Source organism: Anabrus simplex, chromosome 1 (assembly GCF_040414725.1).
Source record: "Anabrus simplex isolate iqAnaSimp1 chromosome 1, ASM4041472v1, whole genome shotgun sequence".
Classification (NCBI taxonomy): Eukaryota; Metazoa; Arthropoda; class Insecta; order Orthoptera; family Tettigoniidae; genus Anabrus; species Anabrus simplex.
Genome location: NC_090265.1, coordinates 1,069,368,071 through 1,069,391,563, shown reverse-complemented (window position 1 = coordinate 1,069,391,563; position 23,493 = coordinate 1,069,368,071). Strand labels below are relative to the sequence as shown.

The 23,493-nt window shown below is 38.8% G+C and overlaps 1 protein-coding gene across 1 annotated transcript in view; it reads right to left on the bottom strand.

Annotated features, from left to right (window-relative positions):
* The window catches only part of LOC136857981 (3'-5' RNA helicase YTHDC2), a 587,467-nt gene that overhangs the window by 321,232 nt on the left and 242,742 nt on the right, over positions 1-23,493 (bottom strand). The window contains exons 15-16 of the mRNA XM_067137136.2: positions 7,306-7,494; positions 7,048-7,167 (exon numbers count right to left, since the gene is read on the bottom strand). Of these exons, the coding sequence (XP_066993237.2) occupies positions 7,048-7,167; positions 7,306-7,494 (309 nt within the window). The remainder of the gene's footprint in view (positions 1-7,047; positions 7,168-7,305; positions 7,495-23,493) is intronic.

Here is a 23,493-nt window from a genome sequence, read left to right as displayed (position 1 = left end):
GGACCGGGAAACAGTTGCGTACAGTTGCTCACTCGCACAGGTAGCGGCCGCAACTTGGAGTCGCCGCCTCTCGAGGTAAAGCATTATTTTAAATGAGAGCTTTCACACGATGCCACTAGTTGCCGTTACTTCTCACTGTCCACTCCAGTTTGATCCAGTTCGTGTAATTTAAGAAGTCGTGAATAACGAGCCTACTGCGTTCATTGTCAGATCTGAGTGCAAACGTGGAAAGAAGTAGCCTTATTAGAATAACAGATGAACAAGTGTACACCGAAGACCTGATATATGGAATTGAAAAATATCCCACGATTTGGAACGGTTCAGTCGATGAGTATGGAAAAGTGAACGAAAAAACTCATGGCATAGCATTATATCGAGGTTCTTCCCCGAGTTTGATGACAAAACACCAGCAAAGAGAAACGAGATAAGTGTTTTCCTTATATTTTTCGTACCTTTTGTTAATTTGATGCAAGAAAACTAAATTTAGCAAGAAAATTCTGTAAATTACCGAGTATATTCAAAAACGAGTATTTCATTCATTATTTGCTTCAATTATTTTTACTGTAGTGAAAAGTTTTAATCATGCAGTAGATTTACATGGTAAACATGATAGCAACAGAATGAAAGATAAACGATCATCACTACTTAACTAATGTTATTAAAAAGAGCCCATTGTCAAATTAAAAATTACCAAATACATGAAAAGTAAAACTGTTTTTTTGGTGTCCATCTAGGATCTGTATAGTACTGTGGACACAATAAATATGATCCATTTGCTATGAAACTGCACCTTCCTCACTGACAAAGTAGTTAGCAAACTTGTCTCGTAAATTTCTGGCAAGCCTTGATGTAGGTCCTGAAGCAGGGTCCATTTCGAACAATCCATTTACTGTCAAAGTATCTTCGATTTGAACACCATCCCTCTCTCGTATAAATTATGCAAAACACAACACACTTTCACTATGTCCTCTGCTAGTGTGATAACATTCACTGGTCTATGGAAAATACGCCATTTGTTTGCAAGTATTCCAAAGGTACATTCAATGTACCTGCGAGCCGTTGAAAGTCTGTAATTAAGACACGTTTCTTTACACTCAGAAAAGTGCCCGCATATGATCGCAGTATATGATGGGGAAGAAACAAATCCCTCATCAGCTACAAATCCAAAGAGCACTGACTCATCAAATCCTGTGTACAACCTCTGGTGGAGGATGCACCTTCATTGCCCTTGCCCTGAATTTATTTCTCTTTTTGTTTTGGATTAGCAAAGCAAGCAGAAGCAGTTCCTCACTCATAGATACCATTTTAGAAATGGGGAGTTTAAGATGTTACAGTCATAATAATTGGTATTTGGAAGCTCTTTTAAAGAAACGGGTGCTGTTTGTTTTTGGAAAATTCACTTGAGTGGAGAGTGTGAAGGGAAGTAAAAAAACTGATTTCATTTTCTGGAGAAGCATATATCTCAAAACTGAAGGTTACAGACGTGGAAATTGGTATTTGGAAACTTTTTTAAAAATAAACACGCATTTTTTGGGTGGGGGAAACCAACTTAACGGGCGGGGATGGAGTGAAAAAGGAGTTAATTTTTTTACATGAGGATACTTATATCTCAAAAACTGCATATGTTAAGGACATAAACATTTATATTTGGAATCTTTCAAAGTAAAGAAACACGTGTTTTTTGTCTTTGGAAAATCCACTTTGTTGAATTCTTTGTACGAGGATAATTACACCTCAAAAACTAAAGATGTTAAAGACATGAAAATTGGCATTTGAAATCTCCTTTTAAAATAATGAAAAACATATTTTTTTTGTTCTCGGAAAATCCAGTTAAGGGGCTGGAAGGAATTGGGAAAAGCGGGTGAATTTTTAAAATGAGTACTGGTATATCTACATTATATGTCAAAAACTTAACATGTTAGAGACAAGAAACTTGGTATTTGGAAAGGCCTTTAAAAATAGAGGAACATGTACCTTTCTGTTTTCGGAGAAGGCACTTAACGGGGGATGAAAAGAAGTGAAAATTGTTGAATTGTTTTTATGAGGATATTTATATCTTAAAAACTTAAGATGTTACAGACGCAGAAGTTGGTATTTGGAATCTCCTTTAAAAATATAGAAACATGTATTTTTGTTTTCAGAAAATACACTTAAATGGGGTAGGGGTGGGGGAAGGACTGATCAAGGGGTTGATTTCTTTTTACGGGGATAGTTATGTATATCTCAAAAACTGAAGACGTTACAGATGTGGGAATAAGTATTTGGAATCTCCTTATAAATAAAGAAACATGTATTTATTTCTTCGACTTGAGAGAAGATTGTTTCTGTCATGTACAGTTCTATGTCGCATGGTCGTCTTAGCCCCAAAAGGTAATACCACAAACATGGTTTACAAAGAATTTCTGGGGTAAATGAAACTCAATTTTTGGGTGAGTTTTTATACTTTAGGAATTTTCAGATAATGTCTTAGTACAATGCCAAGGAACAATTACTTTGATCAAATTACGAAATCCACGCGAGCAAAGCCACGGGTAATTGCTAGTAATAAAATAAGGACATTAATAAAATTACTCTAGGTTGTAGTTGACAAGTTAGCCTAGAGTAGGGTTTTGCTAAGATGCTGTACTCCCTACCTTTAAGTGCACCTGCCAGCAAGCATTTCAGAAATAAGTAGAAGAGAAGGAGTTTGTAGGTGTGGGTGAGACTTGTGAATGCTATATGAATATTTTATAAATTTGTTACAAATTAAGAAAACACATTGGAAGAAACAGGTAAGGAACCAGAAAGCTATATCACAGCAGAATCTACAGACACAGGTGAGATACTACACTATGGTACTGTTCAATTATTTGAGAGAGTTCACTTCATCCATTGTTGTTATGTTGTGTATGGTTTCCCCTCTTTTTCCAACAATGCATCCCTGTATGGTCCAGATATTTCTCACTCCAAATTTATCTACAGCCACCTTTAATATTAGAGTAGGAGCTGCAGTCAGGTCCTCCCCGAAAGTGATTCCAGTGCCCGCTAACCTGCGCTTGTTACGAAAGACTTTCTCCTTTTTCCTATAGCTTACAAATTTTACAATTATAAGCCGCCTCACTCCCGGCCCTGACTTGCCAACACGGTGAGATCTATCAATATCCTGCATGGTAATGTCAAGACCAAATTTACAGTATCTTTAAACAACCAGACTTAAAGTTCATCCGCATTCTCATTTGGTGATTCAGGAATTTCGAACACCCGCACACTTCCTCTACGTTGTTATTGCTTCAGAGAATCAGTACTCCCTTTGAGTTCATTCTTCACTGCTTTCAGTTCAATTTCCGTACTTTTAATATCAATTTGAAGTTCTTTGATAATCTCAGTGTTGAAGACCAGGGTGGCCTTGAGTTGTTCAGCCACAGCCTTTGTGAAACTTCCAGTTATTGCCTCAACGTTAGCCGAGAGAATGTCTTTCAACTGTAGAGCTTCCCTTACTTGCTGAACAATGCTGTCCGCTACGGTCGCTTCACTCCTGCTTCCAGCTGCAGGCCCCGTCTCAGTCCTGGTTCACCGGGTGGCCACATTTCTCTTGTCACTTCTCATTATTAAATTTTGTTTATATTTATAGAACTCCACTGGAGAGCACTGAGTGATGTTGTGAAGTAAACAACACACACTTTTAAAGTTGAGATTCACTACTTTCGTAACGATTTACGCCTTCACTACCCCTGCTAACCATCGAAAACTGGGAGAGCACGTGCGTGCATACGCACACACAAACAGCACAAACAGCGTTCTGCCATTTTTACCTAACATGATCAAATATTGTTGCAGCCAAAAAGAGAAACTGAAAGCAATAACATGCTGAGAAATTATGGTTTTGCACTAACTCATGATATCCTCCTCCTCCTTCAGACATCTTCCTAAAAAGACTGCCGGTCCAAATGATTATGATTACTCGTGAAACGGTGGCTCGAAAGATTTCAATGAAGTTTGTCCATACCAGGGGCGCAACTCTTTAAGCCAGGAATTTCGCCGCCTTCCCATAGACTGCTGTCTTAATTTTTACCCTTCATGATGTGTTGGAGAAATAGTCACAATTATAGATAGAGATTTTCCACCTCATCAACACTTAATTTCTATAAATGTATTTATTCACATTACAAATACATTAATACAGTACCAGTTTCAATCCCATACCGATCATTTTTAGCTGAACATTAAAAAAGACAAAAGAACAAATACATCAATTTAATACATTATTTATTCGAAGACAATGCACAATTTTTTATATTACAGTAGAACCTCGATTATACATTCCCGGAAACTACGTTTTCCCGTATTATTCGTTCAAATTATGTGGTCCTGCGAGCAACCTCATTAAATCATGGTGTAAAAATCCTGTATTAAGCGTTCCTCGAAGAAACGATTTCCTGGATCAACCATCCAGAAATTTCAGTCCCATCAACGCTAAATCCTCGATCATGCATTTTTCGAGAAACTGTATCGTACGAAAGAACGGCTACGGCATACTTACGGATCTTGGTGTTGACGTCCCGTCATTGTGGTAATTTGAAGAAGTACTGTACTGGAAAAGCCATCAGCGGTGAACTTGCATAAGGGATCATGTTATCACCGCATTCGGGTAGTATTGTTTAGAGAATCCTCGGAAATCATGAAGAAGAGTGTGTCCACAACAATTGGAAGAAGATAGAGCACATTTCGACAGCTCTATTTGAAGACGGAATGAGCTTCGTCAAATGTTCGTGCTTGCAAAGCGTGTTAGATGTTTATTGTTTTACTTTGTTCGAGTGTATCGCCAAACAGGTTTTCGGCATTTACCTCAGGGCACTGTATAGTCAATGGGCTTTCAGACAGGAATCAAAACTGCTCCATCTTAAGTAACACTATTTCAGTATTTTAATATTATCGTATACGATTATGTTATCGAGACCAGAACAGATGTTGCACCTTACATACTTAAAGCCATGGGAGGTTTTGGGATTGCCTATTACTCTTTTTGTCCTAATATAAGACTGGGAATTTAGCGTTTTTGTGTTAAAATGTCATAAAAGCCACAGTCGTTTTATTTGTGCACGTTACATTTACAAACTTTGTATCATTTCGTACTCGTACCAACTTGTATTTATACAGTGGGCTCGTTTTCCAGCTGAGCTCAAGGTTGCGAATAATCGTAATTTCGGAAGTGTTAATAATATATTTTCTCTTTCCAATTTTATGGCGATTAGTGACGGGCAGAATGCATTTGAGAACTTAAGAATTGTACTTTCGAAACCATATTTTCGAGTTCAACATAACCTTTAAAAGTCAATGTAGTCTAGGCCTAATTTACGCAATACAAGATTTCCATAAACTGACTAGGAACAGTATACCGGTGACCAAATTACAATGGAGGATTAAAAAAAAAAAAAAAAAAAAAAAAAAAAAAAAAAAAAAAAAAAGATTTTGCCATCATGTTGGACGCTTTTGTATCGAATGTACGGTACTTTATTTTATTAGATTAGAGAATGAAAAACTACTTGTGGTCGATTGTTGTTTGGCTTGGCGTGACGGGTATTAGATTTCTCGAAGAGTTTGGCTGATCAAAGCTGCTGATTGAAAGAAGTTTTCAAAGTAATATGATACAGTTTTCAGAGGAAATTGACGAAGTTTCCTCGGTAAAACTTAATGTAAAGTTTCGAGATTTTTAAGTCGCGTGCCGGTAATTAACGTTTGAAGCCAGCCCCACGGTCTAACTTGCCTGCCTCTCACCCGGAGAACCCGGGTTCGATTACTGGCCAGGTCAGGGTTTTTACCTGGATATGAGGGCCGGCTCCAAGTTCAGTCATTCTACGATTAACTTTAATTAAGGAGCTGGTTTGTACCCCACTGTCGGCAGCCCTGAAAATGGTTTTCCGTGGTTTCCCATTTTCACACCAGGCACATGCTGGAGCTGTACCTTAATTAAGGCCACGGCCGCTTCCTTCCCACTCTTAGCCCTTTCCTGTCCCATCGTCGCCGTAAGACCTATCTGTGTCGGTGCGACGTAAAACAACTAGAAAAAAAAATATAAGGAGCTATTTAATGGTGATATGGCAACCGCGGTCTAGACAGCCAGGAAAATAACGGCCGAGAGGATTCGTCACACTGACCATGCGTTACCTCGTAATCTGCAGGTCTTCGGACCGAGGGCGGTCGCTTGGTTGGCGGAAGGCCCCTTGGGGCTGTAGTTTGGTTTGGTTTAGGGGTATTTGTAAGATTGTAAGTATACATATTTCATTTTTGTGATGTTTAGCCAAATTGTTGATGGTCCATTCGTTCCTTGATTTCCCGTGTTGTACGTATTTTTTTCTGTGGTCCCTCCACAAATGGAGAATCGAAGTTCCACTGTAATGATAAAATGTGTGTGTGATAACATATTCAGATCAGTAATATATCATATGTATACTTCACTTCATTTGTATTTTTTATAATAGATCTTCTTCCACCTTGAGATGGGTCAGTTGTAAATGGCTAATCCGATTTTGTCGTAGTGTGAATAAAATTTGTTAAAACATATCCATTTTGAAATAATTGCTTCTTAGTTTGGACCTGGGTCTAATGTCTTGTTGGTATATTCTTTCTTACAGGTTATTATTATGTGGTTGAACTGAGTGAGAACATCCCTTGGGGTAGGTATTATAATTGTAAACTGTTTGTGGTGGACTACGTAATAGATTGGGATGTTTTCTCATTGTCGGGCCAGCAGTTTGTGTTCCTGCTGCTATTATGCTGTGGTGTCTATTGGAGAAGTAGAGCAATGGAAGTGGTAACATATGAAATGGCGTATGGCTTTTAGTGCCGGGAGCGTCTGAGGACATGTTCGCCTAAAAGTCATGTGTTAACCATTTACCATTGTGTAAGCTGAACAGTCATATATTCACCATACAAAATGGGAAGGTTCTCACATATTGGACCCCTCTTACATTTTGTGGCTGTAAAACTGGAATTTAAGAAATAGTGTCTAATATACAAGTAACATGGTAACCATGCAGCATGATATTTTATTCAGAGAGATTTACTCACTTTTAGCAGCTGGACAGCATTTCTTGTTACAACAAATGATGGTGGTTCAATAGCCCTAGACAGGAAGTCTGCGATGGGGGTATTTGCAGGAGCCAGCAGTTTTGTATGAAGACATAATTCCTATAGAAGAAACCAATAGAATCTGAGATAAATTAATTAAAAAATTAATACAACAGTTGAATCATAATAGCAAATAAGTGTGATAGAAAAAGGCTTTGATTACTTTATTTTAATCGGGATATAAAAAGAATTGGTTACTTGTAAAGGTAATCGTAGAATTTCCGGAGTGTGGTACTTCTGCAATGCATTATAGCGAATACTTGAGAAGAGGTGATAGCACACTCCAGGTTGAGTGCGACCTGCTCTCCCTTTGCGTTGCTTGGCACATGCTTGCGAGATCCACACTGGATACAGCATGCATACCCCAGATATTGCGTCAAATGATTTCTGCAAGTAACACAAAGCAATCAATAACACCCATTATTATAAAACATTTCTAAACAAAACAGTATTGGACAATGTAACTTCTCATATCCCAATTAAGGCAGTGAGTGAGAGAGTGGGCTATGCTGAGATTTTGTCAAAATCGAGTTATTGGTACCCTTCTGTAGGGTTTACATTCATCTTTCAGTGTGCAAAATATCAAAGACTTCCGCAGGCTCCTTCTTTTCATTTTTAAAGAACATTTTTCTGTCAATAACTCATCTCACATTTATGCTGCGAGAAAGTGAGCTGTGCCAAGCAGGTAGAAGCATTCAATGTGTGCGCTGTCTGTCAGCTATGCGATCTGGCCAATCACTGCACTTATTCTCAAACACATGTTAGTTGTGTACAAAATGGTGGACGGTGAAGGAGAAATAATAGGGAATAGCTGCGAAAAACCTAAAACACGAGTTAGACATAATAATAAGTGAAAAAGGAAAAGGGCTAAAGTGTGTAGAAACATAGTATTAGAGTATATTAGTGATAAAACTAATAAGGTTGTTTCTGCAAAGCAGCAAGGTGCTGGATGTGAGTGTAGTGTGCAATCTGTGGCAGCTAATGTTAGCTGGTGTAAATACCATGAACATACGAAAACTGAAAAAGATGACATATTCTGTGCGTTCTATAAAACAGGTGATTAAAATGCACAAAATACGTTATTTGGACTGATAAGTCAGCAAGAATGAAGTGGAATTTACTCAAAGAGGAGAATTAACGAACATTTAAGTGGATCTCAGAGGTAAGGACGGTAATTATAATCATAAGTTAAAAGATGAAGATGAGAAATCAGTAATGGACCGTATTAAAAAGTATTCCTTGTAAGTCACTATTGCAGAAAGAAGGTTAAAAAAAATTCATTCGAGTTGTGAAATCAGTTGCAGAGATATATAGGTTCTACAAAGAAGAAAGAAGAAGAGTGTTAGTTGTGGCACATACAGGACTATATTTAATACGAAATTTAATATTGGCTTCAAAATGCCTCACACAGATACATGCGAAGTGTGTGACGAATGGCAAGTTAAAGAAGAAGATATCATACCTGTAGAGATACGGCTACATCAAGTAAGGGCCATTGCAGCATAAAATCTTCTCTCTGCATTTCGATCTGAATACCTCAAAGGAAACTGTGACTACTGCTTGATAATGTATGATCTTCAGAAAGCTTTACCAACCCCAAAAATACCAACAAGAGTGGCATTTTATCTGAGGCAACTCTGGGAGTACAATTTTGGTAGTCATATATGCAACCAGAAAATTGTTTTTATATGTATGTAGCCCAAAAACGTTGCTTCAAAAGGTGCTTCAGAGATTACATCGTGTCTATTGAAAGTGTTAAGTGTACCTGAAAATACTTTGGGAAAGCGAAAGTTAAGATTCCTTTCTGACTTCTGTTCTGCACAGAATAAAAATAACATCTTATATATGATTTATTATGCTTCTGTAATGACAGGAAAGTTTGACAGCATAGAACATCTTGTTCCTGGACACACCTTTTTGCCTTCAGACCGTGATTTCGGTGTCATCGAAAAGATGATCAAGAAAACGGACTATGTATTCACACCAGAAGATTGGTTTCTTCTTGTGGAATGTTCAAAAGTGAAGAATCCTTTTCATGTGACAGAAATGAAAAGTGAAGACTTCAAAAACTTCCACAGTGCCACATCGTGCTTCGTCAGAAACAAGGAAAGTAGGTCAGGTGTTAAAATGCCACTCCGGAAGATTGCCATTCTCAGGATAGGTTGTACTAAACCTGGCATATTACAGTACAAAACCAGATATTCTGAACTTTGTCCGTGTGAGGAAGTGCAAGTACTATATACGATACCTGGGAGGCCTCGCAGAGACAAAACATAAGCACCGCTGGAAGCACTTAACAGAATATTAATTCCTTCAGAACTGGAAAGTCTACAACCTGTAGGAAGAAGAAGAAGAAGAATTAATAAAGCTAAATACAAGAACTTGATGTCTCTTCTGCCGTACATACCGCAGAAACACCATACTATAAACCATGCACACCAGCCAGATGAATCGAGCACAGCTGAGGATGTCAAGGAAGACCGGGATATCTGAAGGTACTGAAATATTTTGTTTACTCTGGAATTGGTTCAATTTTTTAAATAAACTGAAGTTCCAAATATTTGTTATAAAGGACCAAAAGTTTTATAGCAACCAGGTAATGAAGGCAATTCTTGGGTAAGAACTGTTCGCTAACCTATAGGTACTAATGCAAGGTTATTTCTTTCGGCAATTTGCAGGTGGAAAGGGCCTAAGGAGTTGGTTAAAGGATGGAATTACACCCTGTAAATACCGTAATTCTCCTAAAGAGTTTGAAATGTATGCTTTGAAACGGTAAAAAATAAATTATATGTTAATAGGAATGTTTTTCTCATTATTAGAGCAAACACAAAACTCTAAATATCTCAGTTCCATCCAACTCTGGCATAGCCCACTCTCTCACTCACTGCCTCAATTACTTGTTCAAAGTTGTCTGAAAACACCCTTCAGCATAACTGCATGCTTGTTGGTAAACCACGCTGATAATCCAAGAACTGGCAACTGTCAATTTTTTTTACACGTCAGTTTCCACTGTAGTGGCATTGTCTATTTCTTTACAGGTTCGGTTTCTTCCTGTAGTTCCATTAATTTGATCAATGAAAGCAAAACATGTTATTTGTCAACCTTGATGCCCACAGCAGCTGCAAGTTCAGTTTCATCTATCCAACTATCCATCTTTAAGCAACATTTCTTTGAAATGAATGTAGGTAATTTTCCATCTGCCAATTACATGCTACTGCTTGTTTTGTTTGTAAATAAACCCTTGTGCTCAGTGCTTAGCATCTCAAGTTATCTGTTTGTGTGTGTGAATTTATTTTCTTTATTTGAGTCAAAATTATTACAAATTAGTAATAAATTGGACCTAAAACATGACATCTCTGTCTCAAAGAATTTGTGGTAGATCATATGCTACTCCATTTTCCCCCCCATTTTGAACAATAAGCTCTTAGACAGCTGAAAATTCATATAGTGCATTTCAGATACATTATAGCCATTTTGTATACCTTGGTTTACTTTTATTTTGCTTCAAGTTTGCGTACATGTGATTTAAGTTTGTTATTTATTTTTAATTTAGGTTTTATGTTTTTAAACTGTCTATACATTTTTAGGTTAATAAATATGGAAAATTTGGTATCATAACACTCCTCATTGTTTGAGTTTTTTTAATGGTGTATAATACTTCACCACATGTAGCAGATAGGGACCCTCTTCGGAGGCAGCCCTACCCAGGGAGTGGCACCCCTGCCTACGCGAGTCCCAGACCACACTGACCCGGTGTATAACAACTGGTATGGATCCGAGCTCAAGGTTATGAGTGAAGACCTCAATGGCATCTATGCCGGAGAAGGTGGACTTCGGTATGGTGGAGATGGCAGAAGAGGCAACCTTGGGCTCGGGGATTGATACAAGTACAATTTACAGAAACCCGATGACCACCAGTATAAGTGGCCCCACTCTACAAAGGGCCAACAGCCTCCTAGGAGGGTGGATGAGCGGGTGGAGAAAAGGGCACCCTCTTGTCCTAGGGGTGAGAAATCGCCTCTAAATGCGGATGAACATATTTGGAAGTCAACGGATAGGATGCGGAAGGTAAGGCGAAACCACTGCATTAAAGACTCTTGTAGTATCCCTACTCCCACTCGACAAAATCCATGTATATGGCTGTTCCTGAGAAGAAATTCAATTCTGGAGTAATACGTCCATATTTGGATCTCTGGGTGGGCGCTGTATCAGGAGAATCATGTGATGTGAAGATTGAGAGGAATGGAAAGAAGACATCTGAACTGTTGAGGATTGGTACTTAGAATGTCAGAATGATGAATGAGAAAGCTAAACTTGAGAATGTGAAGTGGGAAATGGAGAAATACAAGATTTATAAGGGAGGAGAACACAGGCAAGGAGGAGTAGGGCAATTGTATAGAAAAGTTCTAGATAGTTTTTTTTTTGCTAGTGGCTTTACATCACACCGACACAGATAGGACTTATGGCGACGATGGGAAAGGAAAGGCTATGAATCGGAAAGAAGCGGCCGTGGCCTTAATTAAGGTACAGCTCAGCATTTGCCTGGTGTGAAAATGAGAAACAATGGAAAACCATCTTCAGGACTGCTGACAGTGGGATTCGAACCCACTATCTCCCGGATGCAACCTCACAACCGCGCGTGCCTAACCGCATGGCCAATTTGCCCGGTAGATAGTGTATAATTAAAGGAGAACACAACACAAAAACACATATTTAGTTATTCATTGCTAAATATGTATTATGGGAATGTAATAACAATGCCGTTAATCCGGTGCTTCTATGTCCAACCTTTTTCAAGTTATGTGTGGAAGTAGTAACTGGTCATGACGTCACTGCGCTGTAGAGTGTACCTGGCAGCCTTGACGCTGGGAGTAAACTCGCGCAGTCTTTTCTTGCACTCCATCTGCTACTGCCGTGTTCTTCTGCTGCCAGTGTTAGTGGGCTTATTTTTATTTATAATGGATGTAAATATCATTCGTCCGTATCAGTATGTGCCAGAATGAACGACATTTGCTCATGTCCATTCAGATAGCGATCTTGACATGGATATGCTAAACACTACAGGCAGTGCCGGCACGCGAATTTGGTGTAAATGTAATGAGTGTACCATCATGGATACTGATGAAGAAAGTGTATGCTGTTGTGAATTAGACAATGTAAAAGCAGTGAAATCTGAGAAATGTATGTGTATAACAAGAAATCCCTCATTTACAAGGCTTATTTTAGACCGTAAAGTATTGACAAGGACAAGGCATAACATGGGCTTAAAAACAAAGAACATGGCAAGGAAACGTTTACTGACAGCTTTAAATCCATTAAATAGAACTTGGCATTTTATTTGTTACAAACAGTTCACTTCATGGGTAAATTCATGGACTGCAACTGGTAAAAAGAACAGAGTTGTCATACCATCATGTGTTGTCAACACCATAAGGAACACATTTCCGGAACCCGATGGCACCTATGTGGCCTTCAAGGTGCAAATGAAAAAATGAAATTAAAACAGTACAATTATGTAAGATAAATATAGATAATGTATTATTTTTAAATGAAGTACATTACCTCATTTATTGTTGGAGAGTGAAATCGTGAGAAGTGCTTCTTGATCAGGTCGTCACTGGAAGGTCGAGGTATTGGAGCGATGTTTTTAGGCAGAGACAGATCCATTGCTTGATCTTCAGGTGAGGCTCTACTATAGTTAGTTTGCAAGAGATTTATTTTGTTCATTATTGCCTTCTTCCATCCATCGCTTGACGCCTCATATTTCTGTTTTATTACTCAGGCTCCTGTTTATTTTGAGTACTGGGTTTTGATACCAGCTTTCAATTTATTGATGTTCCAATTATAGTCCAATGCAGCAACCACTGACCTGAGCTTTAAGCCTCTGTACACGAAATGAACTCTTTTAGGAGTTCATTTCAAAAGAAGGTTGTGATAACTTTCTAGGCTTCTCGTGTGAACATAGTGTTTTATATGTTTCACATCTTTTAAAAAGGATTTGTCTAAAACTATTTTCTTCAAGGCTTCATATGAACTTGAATTTCCTTTAATGCACATTTTCTTTCTCTCTTCCTCCTCCGTTAATGTATCATGCTCACAGCATTTCCATTCACCGTTTTCTAACCACTTATGCTCATTTTTTTACATGGTGCAAAAATGACGTAAATTTATCGATAAACACAGAACTGTTTCCATTACATATTTGTGCTGCCCACCATAAATGATTATTTATACTGGCCTTCCACGCTTGAACTTCTGGATGATTTTTATCGAGAGCTTTCATCTTTTTCATTGGACTTTTTATTATGTGCCAAACATCAAATTCATGTTCAATATCAGGATACTGCGTTCTCAGTAAATACCTTACTCCTTTGTGTCTATCGGAAAGAAAGAGTTTTATATTACAAATTTTCTTCCTGTACAATCTTCCTCATCGCGATTTCACACGCAGCCCTTTCAAGATCACCTTTCACCACCACTCTCTGAACAAGTTCCAAATGAGCTATGCGGCCTGTATTTAGTGAACACACTAAATATTTGGTTGAAAATCTGGGAGAATCGTACTGGCCATCTCTGGCTAACCAAATGGGTTTGGCACTGCTTTTCAAACAATCAAAACAAACAATCAAACAATCCTTTCTTGATCCCAAGCACCCTCCACTATCAGACCAGTTACTCTATGAATAATTCTATCATATACAGTTCGCGACACCACATGTAACTTAATAGACTTGCAGAATGACCAAAAAGGTTTAAACAGAATGCCTGACAACAATAATGCTGATGATATTAGCACATTTGCTTCCGGTTTCTTTCCTTCCATAGGTTGAGAATACCAACGGACTTTATTACCACAATCGCAGAGTGATTTTACGCACAACATAATCCCTTTAATGTAATGCGAAATGTTTTTTGCTTTACTTTTACAAATGTAACAAATTTCGAAGAGTGTGAGCAAACTTGTCCCCGCTACAAAGAAATATGAACCTGTAATATGTACATCGCCCTGAGTGTGTTCGTTATCAGTATCACTAATATAACTTTCACTGTCACTTTCATCTGGTTCATAGAAGCTGTCATTCAACTGTTTTCCCATTACGTCACTGTTCAAGGCTGTCCCGGAAGTTGAAACGCAGAAATATTTTCTAGCTATTTCACTTCCTAACTCACATTGTATTTCTACACTACATTCGTGTCTGGTGAAATATTTTCACTCATATCATTCTGAACGTCGTGTACATCATCAGTTTCGTTTAATACTGTGTCAACAAACTCCCTTCGTCTTTTAGCCTCATACCTTTCCGTCCTGCTCTTTTTAGTTTCTGACGAGTACTCCCACAGTGTATTTTGTGAAGCGGCTTCCATATGAATTAGCATTCCTGCCTGAGAAGTATCTCCATCTGTCGACGCCAGACAACTTATTGAAGGAACAGACCCTGGCCTCAATTTCGGACCTTGCAGCTTTTCCGTAGGCATCACCTTCATTTTCAAAAGTTGTGTTTCATCATAGTCTGTATTTTTAAAATGCACTGAGCACACAGTAGTTCCCTTACCAGGAGAAAAATGTTTCCTCTTGCAAAATTGTACCCAACTGCTAAACCTTTGAGGTGACTTACTTCGATTTGGAAAACTATGGAAATGTATTTCTTTCTCTCTACACTTTCGGTTTCTACTTGTTGTGTTGTTACAGCCGTACACACTCAAGGAAGGCATTTCGACAAATTGTCACCGCACTATTATAATAAACAACACTTCAAGTAAACGGAAGAGCGGCTGAGCGCGTACTGCAATAATCGACTGGATGGCTTGCTCAATGCTTACAGCGCAGTGATGTCACAGCTACTCGTGTTTCCTTAGTTCACCGGCCTGCGGAGCGCCGCGCAGCAATCGAAAATATATAGTTGAACACTGTCCGATACACTCTTTGATTCTGAGGCAACTTGATTTTTGTGTTGTGTTTTCCTTAAGGTGATGCTTGTAAGTGATAGGGTACCGGCAATCAAGATACAAAGTGATCCTGTTGATACACTGATCATTCAAGTGTATATTCCTACAACGGATGTGGTCGAGGAAGAGGTAGACAGGACTTATGAGCAGATAAAGAGGTGTTTGAGGAGAATGGAAAAGATCCAGTAAGAACTGTGATGATGAGAGATTGGAATAATATAGTGGGAAGTGGTAGACAGAGTAATTTGGTCGGAGATTATGGCTTAGGGAGAAGAAATGAAAGAGGAAAAAAGTTAAGTGATTTCTGCAAGAGCCTTGATCTTTGGATCGCTAACACCTGGTTTAAGAACCATAAATGGAGGCTGTATACATGGAAGAGCCTTGGTGATGCAGCCAGATATCAGATACATTTTATTATACTCAACCAAAGTTTAAAAAAGCATAAAAATGTATAAAACATTCTCCGGGGCAGATGAAAATACAGACCACAACTTGCTAGTGGCAGATATAAGAACACGACTGAAACATATCAGAAATAAACACCCTGGAAGGAAGTGGGACGTAACAAAACTGAAGAATGAAAATATCGGGTCTTGTATAAGAAGGACTGAAGAAAAGTTGGAAAACTCGAGAATGAGTATGGATGTATCATAGGAATGGCTTACCATCAGGACTGCAATAGTAAAATCCTTAAAAGAAGTAGGTAAATCCAGAAGGAAAGGAAATGGAAAAGGAATGGATAACAAAAGTGTTAGATAAAATGAATGAACGCAGGAAATGGAAAAATGACTCATCAGATGAAGGAAGAATACAATACAGAAAACTAAAAACTGAACTGAGATGGACAACTGATAAGGCCAGGGAAGAATGAATAAAAAACCAATGTGAAGAAGTAGAAAAGTTGGAAAAGGAGGGAAAAGGAGGGGAAAAATGAGATGTATCGAACAGCAAGGAGCTTGATGAGGAGAAATCCAAGGAAGATAAGCAAGCAAGGAATTACGAACAAACACGGAAAAATGACATCAAGATTAGAAGAAAGTAAGGAGGTGTGGACAGAATATATAAAAGATCTATACGATCATCAAGCTGATTATGGAACAACGATAAGTAGCAGGTAGGGACCCTCTTCGGAGGCACCCCTACCCAGGGAGTGGCGCCCCTGCCTATGTGAGTCCCAGAGCACACTGACCCGGTGTGTAACATCTGGTATGGGTCCCAGCTCAGGGTTACGAGTGAAGACTTCAACGGCACCTACGGCGGAGAAGGTGGACTTCGGTACGGTGGAGATGGCGGAAGGGGCAAACCCGTAGCGTCTGTACTCCAGAGGAGCGGCTACGAAAGGCGTCTGTTTCCATGTTAGGAGTGGCCTAATTTTGAACCTGGCAGTAAGTATAAAATGCCTTTGGGTGTGGCGAGCCCACCGTAACAATAGCCTATATGGACAAAGCAGATATGGTGCCTCAGAAAAGGTTAGGGCGTCCCCTGCTAAAAGCGACGCGCAGCTCTTCAGGTGCTGGGGAAACTGTGAGAAATGGGCAACCAGCACCAAACTTCATCAAGATTGCAACAGCAAATGTCCTGACACTGACAGGAAAGACCGAGGAACTGGTTGACTTTATGAAAGAAAAGATACAGCCATACTTGGACTGTGCGAGACCAAGAAGAGGGGCACGGGAGAGATTCCTCTGAAAGAAGGATACAGGCTGTATTACAGCGGAGGACCTGCAGCAAAAAATGGAGTGGCCATCATACTTACAAAAGAAATTCAAGAATATGTGGAATATACAAAATCCGTCAGCGATAGGATGATGGTGATGAGACTCCACTTTGAAAATGGTGTGAAAGATCTATTTCAGTTGTACGCCCCACAAACGGGTTGCATAGATGAACATCTGGAGGACTTTTTAGAGGAAGTGGAGAGACAGAAGATAAGGAAGTGATACTGATGGGAGATCTAAATGCACAAGTTGGAATGGAAAGACAAGGACTGGGGGATGATGTAGGGCCCTTTGGATATGGAAAGGTAAACCCAGAAGGCAAGGTCTTGGTGAGTTTTTGCAAGAGGAACCAAATGATTGTTGGAAACACCGAAGAAGAACAGTCAGAAGATTACAAGGTATGGCTGGGGAGACAGAAGAACAAAGACCGTGATTGATTATATAATCATAGAGAAAGAACACCGGAAGAGCCTTTTAGATGTTACAGCTATGCCTGAAGAAGCCTTTGGTGGAGATCATAGAGTTATGGTAGGAAAATTGAGAGTGGGATTGAAAAACCCCCATTAAGAAGAGAGAAAAGAATTAAAGTATGGAAGTTGAAGGAGAAAAGCATACAAGAAGAATCTCAAAGGGAAGTAATACCCTTGGTACCCAGGACGGAGGTGGGGAGTGTTGAAGATGAATGGAAAAGATTTAAGGAAGCACTGGTTGGATGTGCAGAAAAGGTATGTGGTACAACATCAGGAAATGTGAAGGACAAAGACACACTGGTGGAATGATAGGGTAGAGATTAAAGTGAAGGAAAAGAAAATGGCATGGAAAGCATGGAAAACATCTAAGACTGAAGAAAGTAGAAGAAAATATGTGGAGGCAAAGAATTTGACCAAGAAAGTAGTGGAGGAAGAAAAGAGGAAAAGCTGGGCCTTATTCACACAGAAATTGAGAGATGATATGCACGGCAGCAAGAAATTACTGTATGGTATCTTAAGAAACAAAAAGAGAGACCAAGTAAACACCAGATTTGTGAAGGATGAAGGCGGCATAATATTAACGAAGCCAGAAGAAATAAGAAATAGATGGAGAGAGTATTTTCAGAAGTTGCTGAACATAAGAACTGATGACAGTCATTCAACGGACGACCAGGAAAGGCAATTAGTTGATGAAGAAATGGATAAAGTAATTACAATGAATGAAATTGAAATGGCAGTAAGAAAGATGAAGAATGGAAAAACTGCTGGAATAGATGAAATTTCAGTGGAGATGATAAAGGCAGCTGGAGATGTAGGCCTGCAGTGGACATATCGAGTTCTCAGGAATGTCTGGGAGAATAAGGTGGTCCCTGATGATTGGCAAAAAGGAATAATCATCCCAATTTTCAAGAAAGGTGATAAGAAAGTTTTGAAGAACTACAGGGGAATTACTTTAATATCCCATGTTGCTAAGATAATGGAGAGGATTCTGGAAAGTAGGATAAGGTTGAGGGTTGAGTATCAGATACTGGAAAATCAGTTTGGTTTCAGAAGGGGAAGGTCAACAATAGAGCCCATTTTCATTATGAGACAACTAATGGAAAAGCAATGGGAGTACGGGAATGATATGGTGATGACATTCATTGACATTGAAAAAGGCATATGACAGTGTCCTCAGGACTAAAGTTTGGGACAGTCTGGTGCAAAAAGGAATTGGACAGGGACTAATAAAAATGATCATGGCAATGTACAAGGAATGTTGTTGTTGCATGCAAACACAAGTCGGCAGGACAAGTTGGTTCAAAATAAGTAGTGGGCTGAGACAGGGAAGTGTTCTATCACCAATCCTGTTTACAATAGTAATGGATGACATCATGAGAACAGCAAAAGCAGAATATGGAGGAAGAAAAATGAACATGATGTTATTTGCAGATGATATTGTGATTTGGGGAGAAGACGATAGGAAGGTTCAAGAACAGTTGGATGTGGTGAATGGAAAAATAGAAGAATGTGGGTTGAAAATAAGTGTAGAGAAGAGTAAAACTCTTGTTATGACTAGAGGGGAGAAAGAAGGGAAAGGTCAAATCAGACTTGCAGACAAGCCCCTGGAAGTAGTAGAAACATTCAAATACCTGGGGAGGTGAATTAATGGAGAATGCTTGACTGGATGCTGAGATTAGTAAGATGATTCAAGCTGGAAGTTGTTTCTATCATAGGGTAAGAAACATGTTATGGGACAAGGATGTGCCAATGGAAGCAAAGGAAACTATGTACAAGATGTATTATGTACCCATAACTACCTACGGGGCAGAAACTTGGAAGAAGGATGAGAGTCGAATACAGGCAGCCGAAATGAAGTTCTTGAGGAGTATGATACAGAAGAGTAGAAGAGACAAAATAAGGAATGAGAAAATTCGGGAAGAAAATGGAGTGGAAAAAATGAATGATAGAATTGAGAAGATGGTTTGGGCACATAAAGCGAATGAGTGATGAAAGAATGCCAAAAAAGGTGATGGAAATACAAATGCAAGGAAGGAGAGGCCGTGGACGACCATGTTTGAGATGGACGGATACAATCCAATGCAGTATTAGAGGAAGAAACCTGGACTGGGACACAGTGTTGGAGGAGGAGTGGTGGAAAGACCGAAGAAAATGGAGAGGAAACATATTTGCCCCTACCCGTCTACAGCTGGATAAAGGGAAATGATGATGATGATGATGATGATGATGATGATGATGCTGGAGGATGAGCAGGATTGTGACTAAGAATCCAGAGGACCAAGTATAGAAAAATGGGAAGTGGAGAAGGCAATTCAGGACCTAAAGGAAAGGAAAGCGATGGACTGTGATCAGATACCTTCTGAAGCATTAAAGGCTTTAGGGAATGGAGGTATAGTTAGACTGACCAAGCTGGTGAACACAAGATATGATACAAGGCATTTGGCCAGATCATCTTAGGACCATTATGGTTTCCTTACCAAAGAAATGTAATGCTAAACTATGTAAAGACTATAGAACAGTTAGTTTTATATGTCATGTTACTAAGGCAGTGACCAAGATAGTGCTGAGCAGAATAGAAAAGAAAATAGAGGAGAATATGGGAGATGACCAGTTTAGTTTTAGAAGGGGAAGAGGAACAAGAGATGCAATTGGATGCCTAAGGATGATTGCAGAAAGGATGTTAGAAGTGAATAGGGAAATATACAGTTGAACCTGCTTTATACGTAACTGTGTTCTACATAATTCGTATTTGTACGTAATTTCTTTACGGTCCCGCAAAATGTAATTTAAAAGCCTGTTAATTAAACCTTATTTATACGTAATCCGTTTATACGTAATTCACTGTTATACGTATTAAGTGTCGGTGAAATATAATTGAGTTTTTGTAATTGTAATGAGCACGTGCTTTTTAAAAATCAACTACTGCATTTACGAAGTAGAGCGGTCGGGTTTCGGTGCTGAAACAGAACACAGAGTTTCGGCGAGTGACATTGTTGACCCTTACTTACTGACGGCATAAAAAAGGCCAACTGAGCAAGTCCCCTTCGCTCCTCCTCCACCTTCATCGTTTCTGACCTTCACAATGCCGCCAAAGATTAAGATACATTACAAGCAAAGTGGGCGGTTTCGGTGCGGAAACAAAAGAAAATACAGTAAATTTGTTTGAATATAAGAACTTCTTTCGTGGGAACAATGGAGAAGTAAAATGTGCATGGTGCTGGTATCTGGTGTTTACTTTTGAAGAGTAGTTTTGTCATTCAGTTGCTTTGGATTAGCCATGGAAAACAGAAAAAAGGAAAAGTTATACAAGTGAACACTAATCTACACAAAACAAAAATTGAAATTGTCTCAGATTTAGGGATTGCTTATACCACGCTATGTACAGTCATCAGTAAAAGAAACACTATTTTGAATGAATTCTTAAAACTGGGTTCAAAATCAGCAAACCGCAGCCGTCAGCGTATATTTGGAGAAAGCACTTTTCGGATGGTTCCAGCAAATGCGGGCGAAAGCTCTACCAATTAGTGGCAAAAAGCTGAAGGCAAAGGCGATAGATTTAGCTAAAATGATGAGTATCACTGCTGATTTCAAGGCTTCAGCAGGATGGTTGCAAGGATTTAAAGATCGTCATGGAATCACAGGGAGAACAATTTGCGGTGACTCAAAAGGTGTGGACGACATCACCGTGCAATAATGGAAAGAAGAGGTTCCGCCGGGTATTGTAAGCGATTATCAGTCTCCAAACATCTACAATTGTGATTAGACCGGCCTATTCTACAATCTCCTTCCTAATAAAACATTAGCTGAAAAAGATGACTCATGCTATGGAGGGAAAAATAGTAAAATTCGTGTAACAGTACTTCTCGCCATCAATGCTGATGGATCTGACAAACTTCCTTCACTTGTGATAGAAAAATAGAAGAATCCGAGGTGCTTTAAGGGTGCGAAAACAAAAACCCACAGAATATGAAACCAACAGAAATTCTTGGATGACTATGCTTCTAATGGAACAGTGGTTGAAAAAACTGGACATTAAAATGAAAATGAAACAGAAGAAGATCCTTCTTATGGATCGATATACAGCACATCCACCTCAAATTGTTCTGGAGAATGTCCGAGTGGAATTTTTCCCTTCTAACTGTAGCAGTGTTCTCTGCCTGGCTGAGGCGGTAAAGGCGTGATCGGCTCACCCGGAAGGACGTGGGTTCGATTGCCCGTCAGGAAGTCGTAAAATGTAATAAATGAGATTTCCCCTTCTGGAGGTGCACATGGCCCTGAGGTTCACTCAGCCTACACCAAAAATCAGGACCAGGTTAATTCCTGGGTTCAAAGGTGGCCGGGCGTAGAACTAACCACTCTACCCCATCAAGTGCCAAGGTTACGGATAGTGGAAGCCTTTACCTTCCACTCCTCCAAGGGCCTTCATGGCCTGTACGGAGATGACTTTGCTTTACCAGCGTTCTACAACCGCTTGATTTGGGCACCATTGCAAATTTCAAAGTGCATTATAGAAAAATGCTGGTTTAACATTTAATCACACTGAGTGATGCAGGAAATGAACCTCTCTCCATTAATTTGCTACAACCCATGGACTGTATTTTGGCTGCCTGGAAGTAGGTGTCATCCTCCACAATCAGCAACTGTTTCCGCAAAGCTGGTGACTTACTAAAAGAGGCTATGGGGACGAAGGTTTGTCTAGCAATGAGCTGATGCTACCGGAGGGTGTAGAATTTGATACTTCTGTGCATTTCGATAATAATCTGGCTTCACAATTAAGTATTTATTTTCCACCTAGTCGATACAATGATTGCTTAAGGCAATTTTTAATGGTCAAAAGTGGTACATGTTTCGTATATTATCAACATCTTCAGCCACATAACACTGTTTAGATGAAAAATGTATAAAATTGACAAAGTAATGCTTTAGAGGAAGTGTCCTTAAAATTAACATAAGATTGACAAGATTAAAACAAACAAATAACTCAAGAGAAAATATATAAATTATTTCTACAATAGAAAGCAGTCGTCAAGGAAACACTTGTACAATATTCCATAGAGAAATTGTCCTAATAAATATTCTTTTCTTAATAATTCATGAAAAAAGATCAATTTATAAATTAAAAATTATACAATTTATAACTAATTATCGAAATGAAGACATCCTGATATCACAGTGCGGCTCTTATTATTAATGTAGATGAAGATATAACTAATTCCTAGTTGTCAAATCTTATTAAGCCTGCTTTCCTTTGGAACAGTAACTCCTGTCATTCTTTCACAGTTTTGCGCCGGGTGTAATATTGATGATGCGTTCTTCCTTGCTCTTGCACCTGAGGAGGTGGAGGAGCGGGGGATATAGGTGTGTCAAGAACTCCCTTGCTGTCACCTATAGCTTCAACTGAGGAGGAATAAGTTGTAGGGCTATCTGTAGGAGGAGAAATTCCAATTCTTTTTTCGTGATCCTTCTCAAGCATTTTCAAATATACTAGAATTTGATAATATAATGGATTCTTATATTCTACATATTCTATATATTCTTCATATGAAGACCTATACATTCATCTAGACCAACTTGTAAAGAAAAATGATAACCTTAATGAGGCTGTAGAATATAAGAATCCATTATATTATCAAATTCTAGTATATTTGAAAATGCTTAAGAAGGATCACGAAAAAAGAATTGGAATTTCTCCTCCTACAGATAGCCCTACAACTTATTCCTCCTCAGTTGAAGCTATAGGTGACAGCAAGGAAGTTCTTGACACACCTATATCCCCCGCTCCTCCACCTCCTCAGGTGCAAGAGCAAGGAAGAACGCATCATCAATATTACACCCGGCGCAAAACTGTGAAAGAATGACAGGAGTTACTGTTCCAAAGGAAAGCAGGCTTAATAAGATTTGACAACTAGGAATTAGTTATATCTTCATCTACATTAATAATAAGAGCCGCACTGTGATATCAGGATGTCTTCATTTCGATAATTAGTTATAAATTGTATAATTTTTAATTTATAAATTGATCTTTTTTCATGAATTATTAAGAAAAGAATATTTATTAGGACAATTTCTCTATGGAATATTGTACAAGTGTTTCCTTGACGACTGCTTTCTATTGTAGAAATAATTTATATATTTTCTCTTGAGTTATTTGTTTGTTTTAATCTTGTCAATCTTATGTTAATTTTAAGGACACTTCCTCTAAAGCATTACTTTGTCAATTTTATACATTTTTCATCTAAACAGTGTTATGT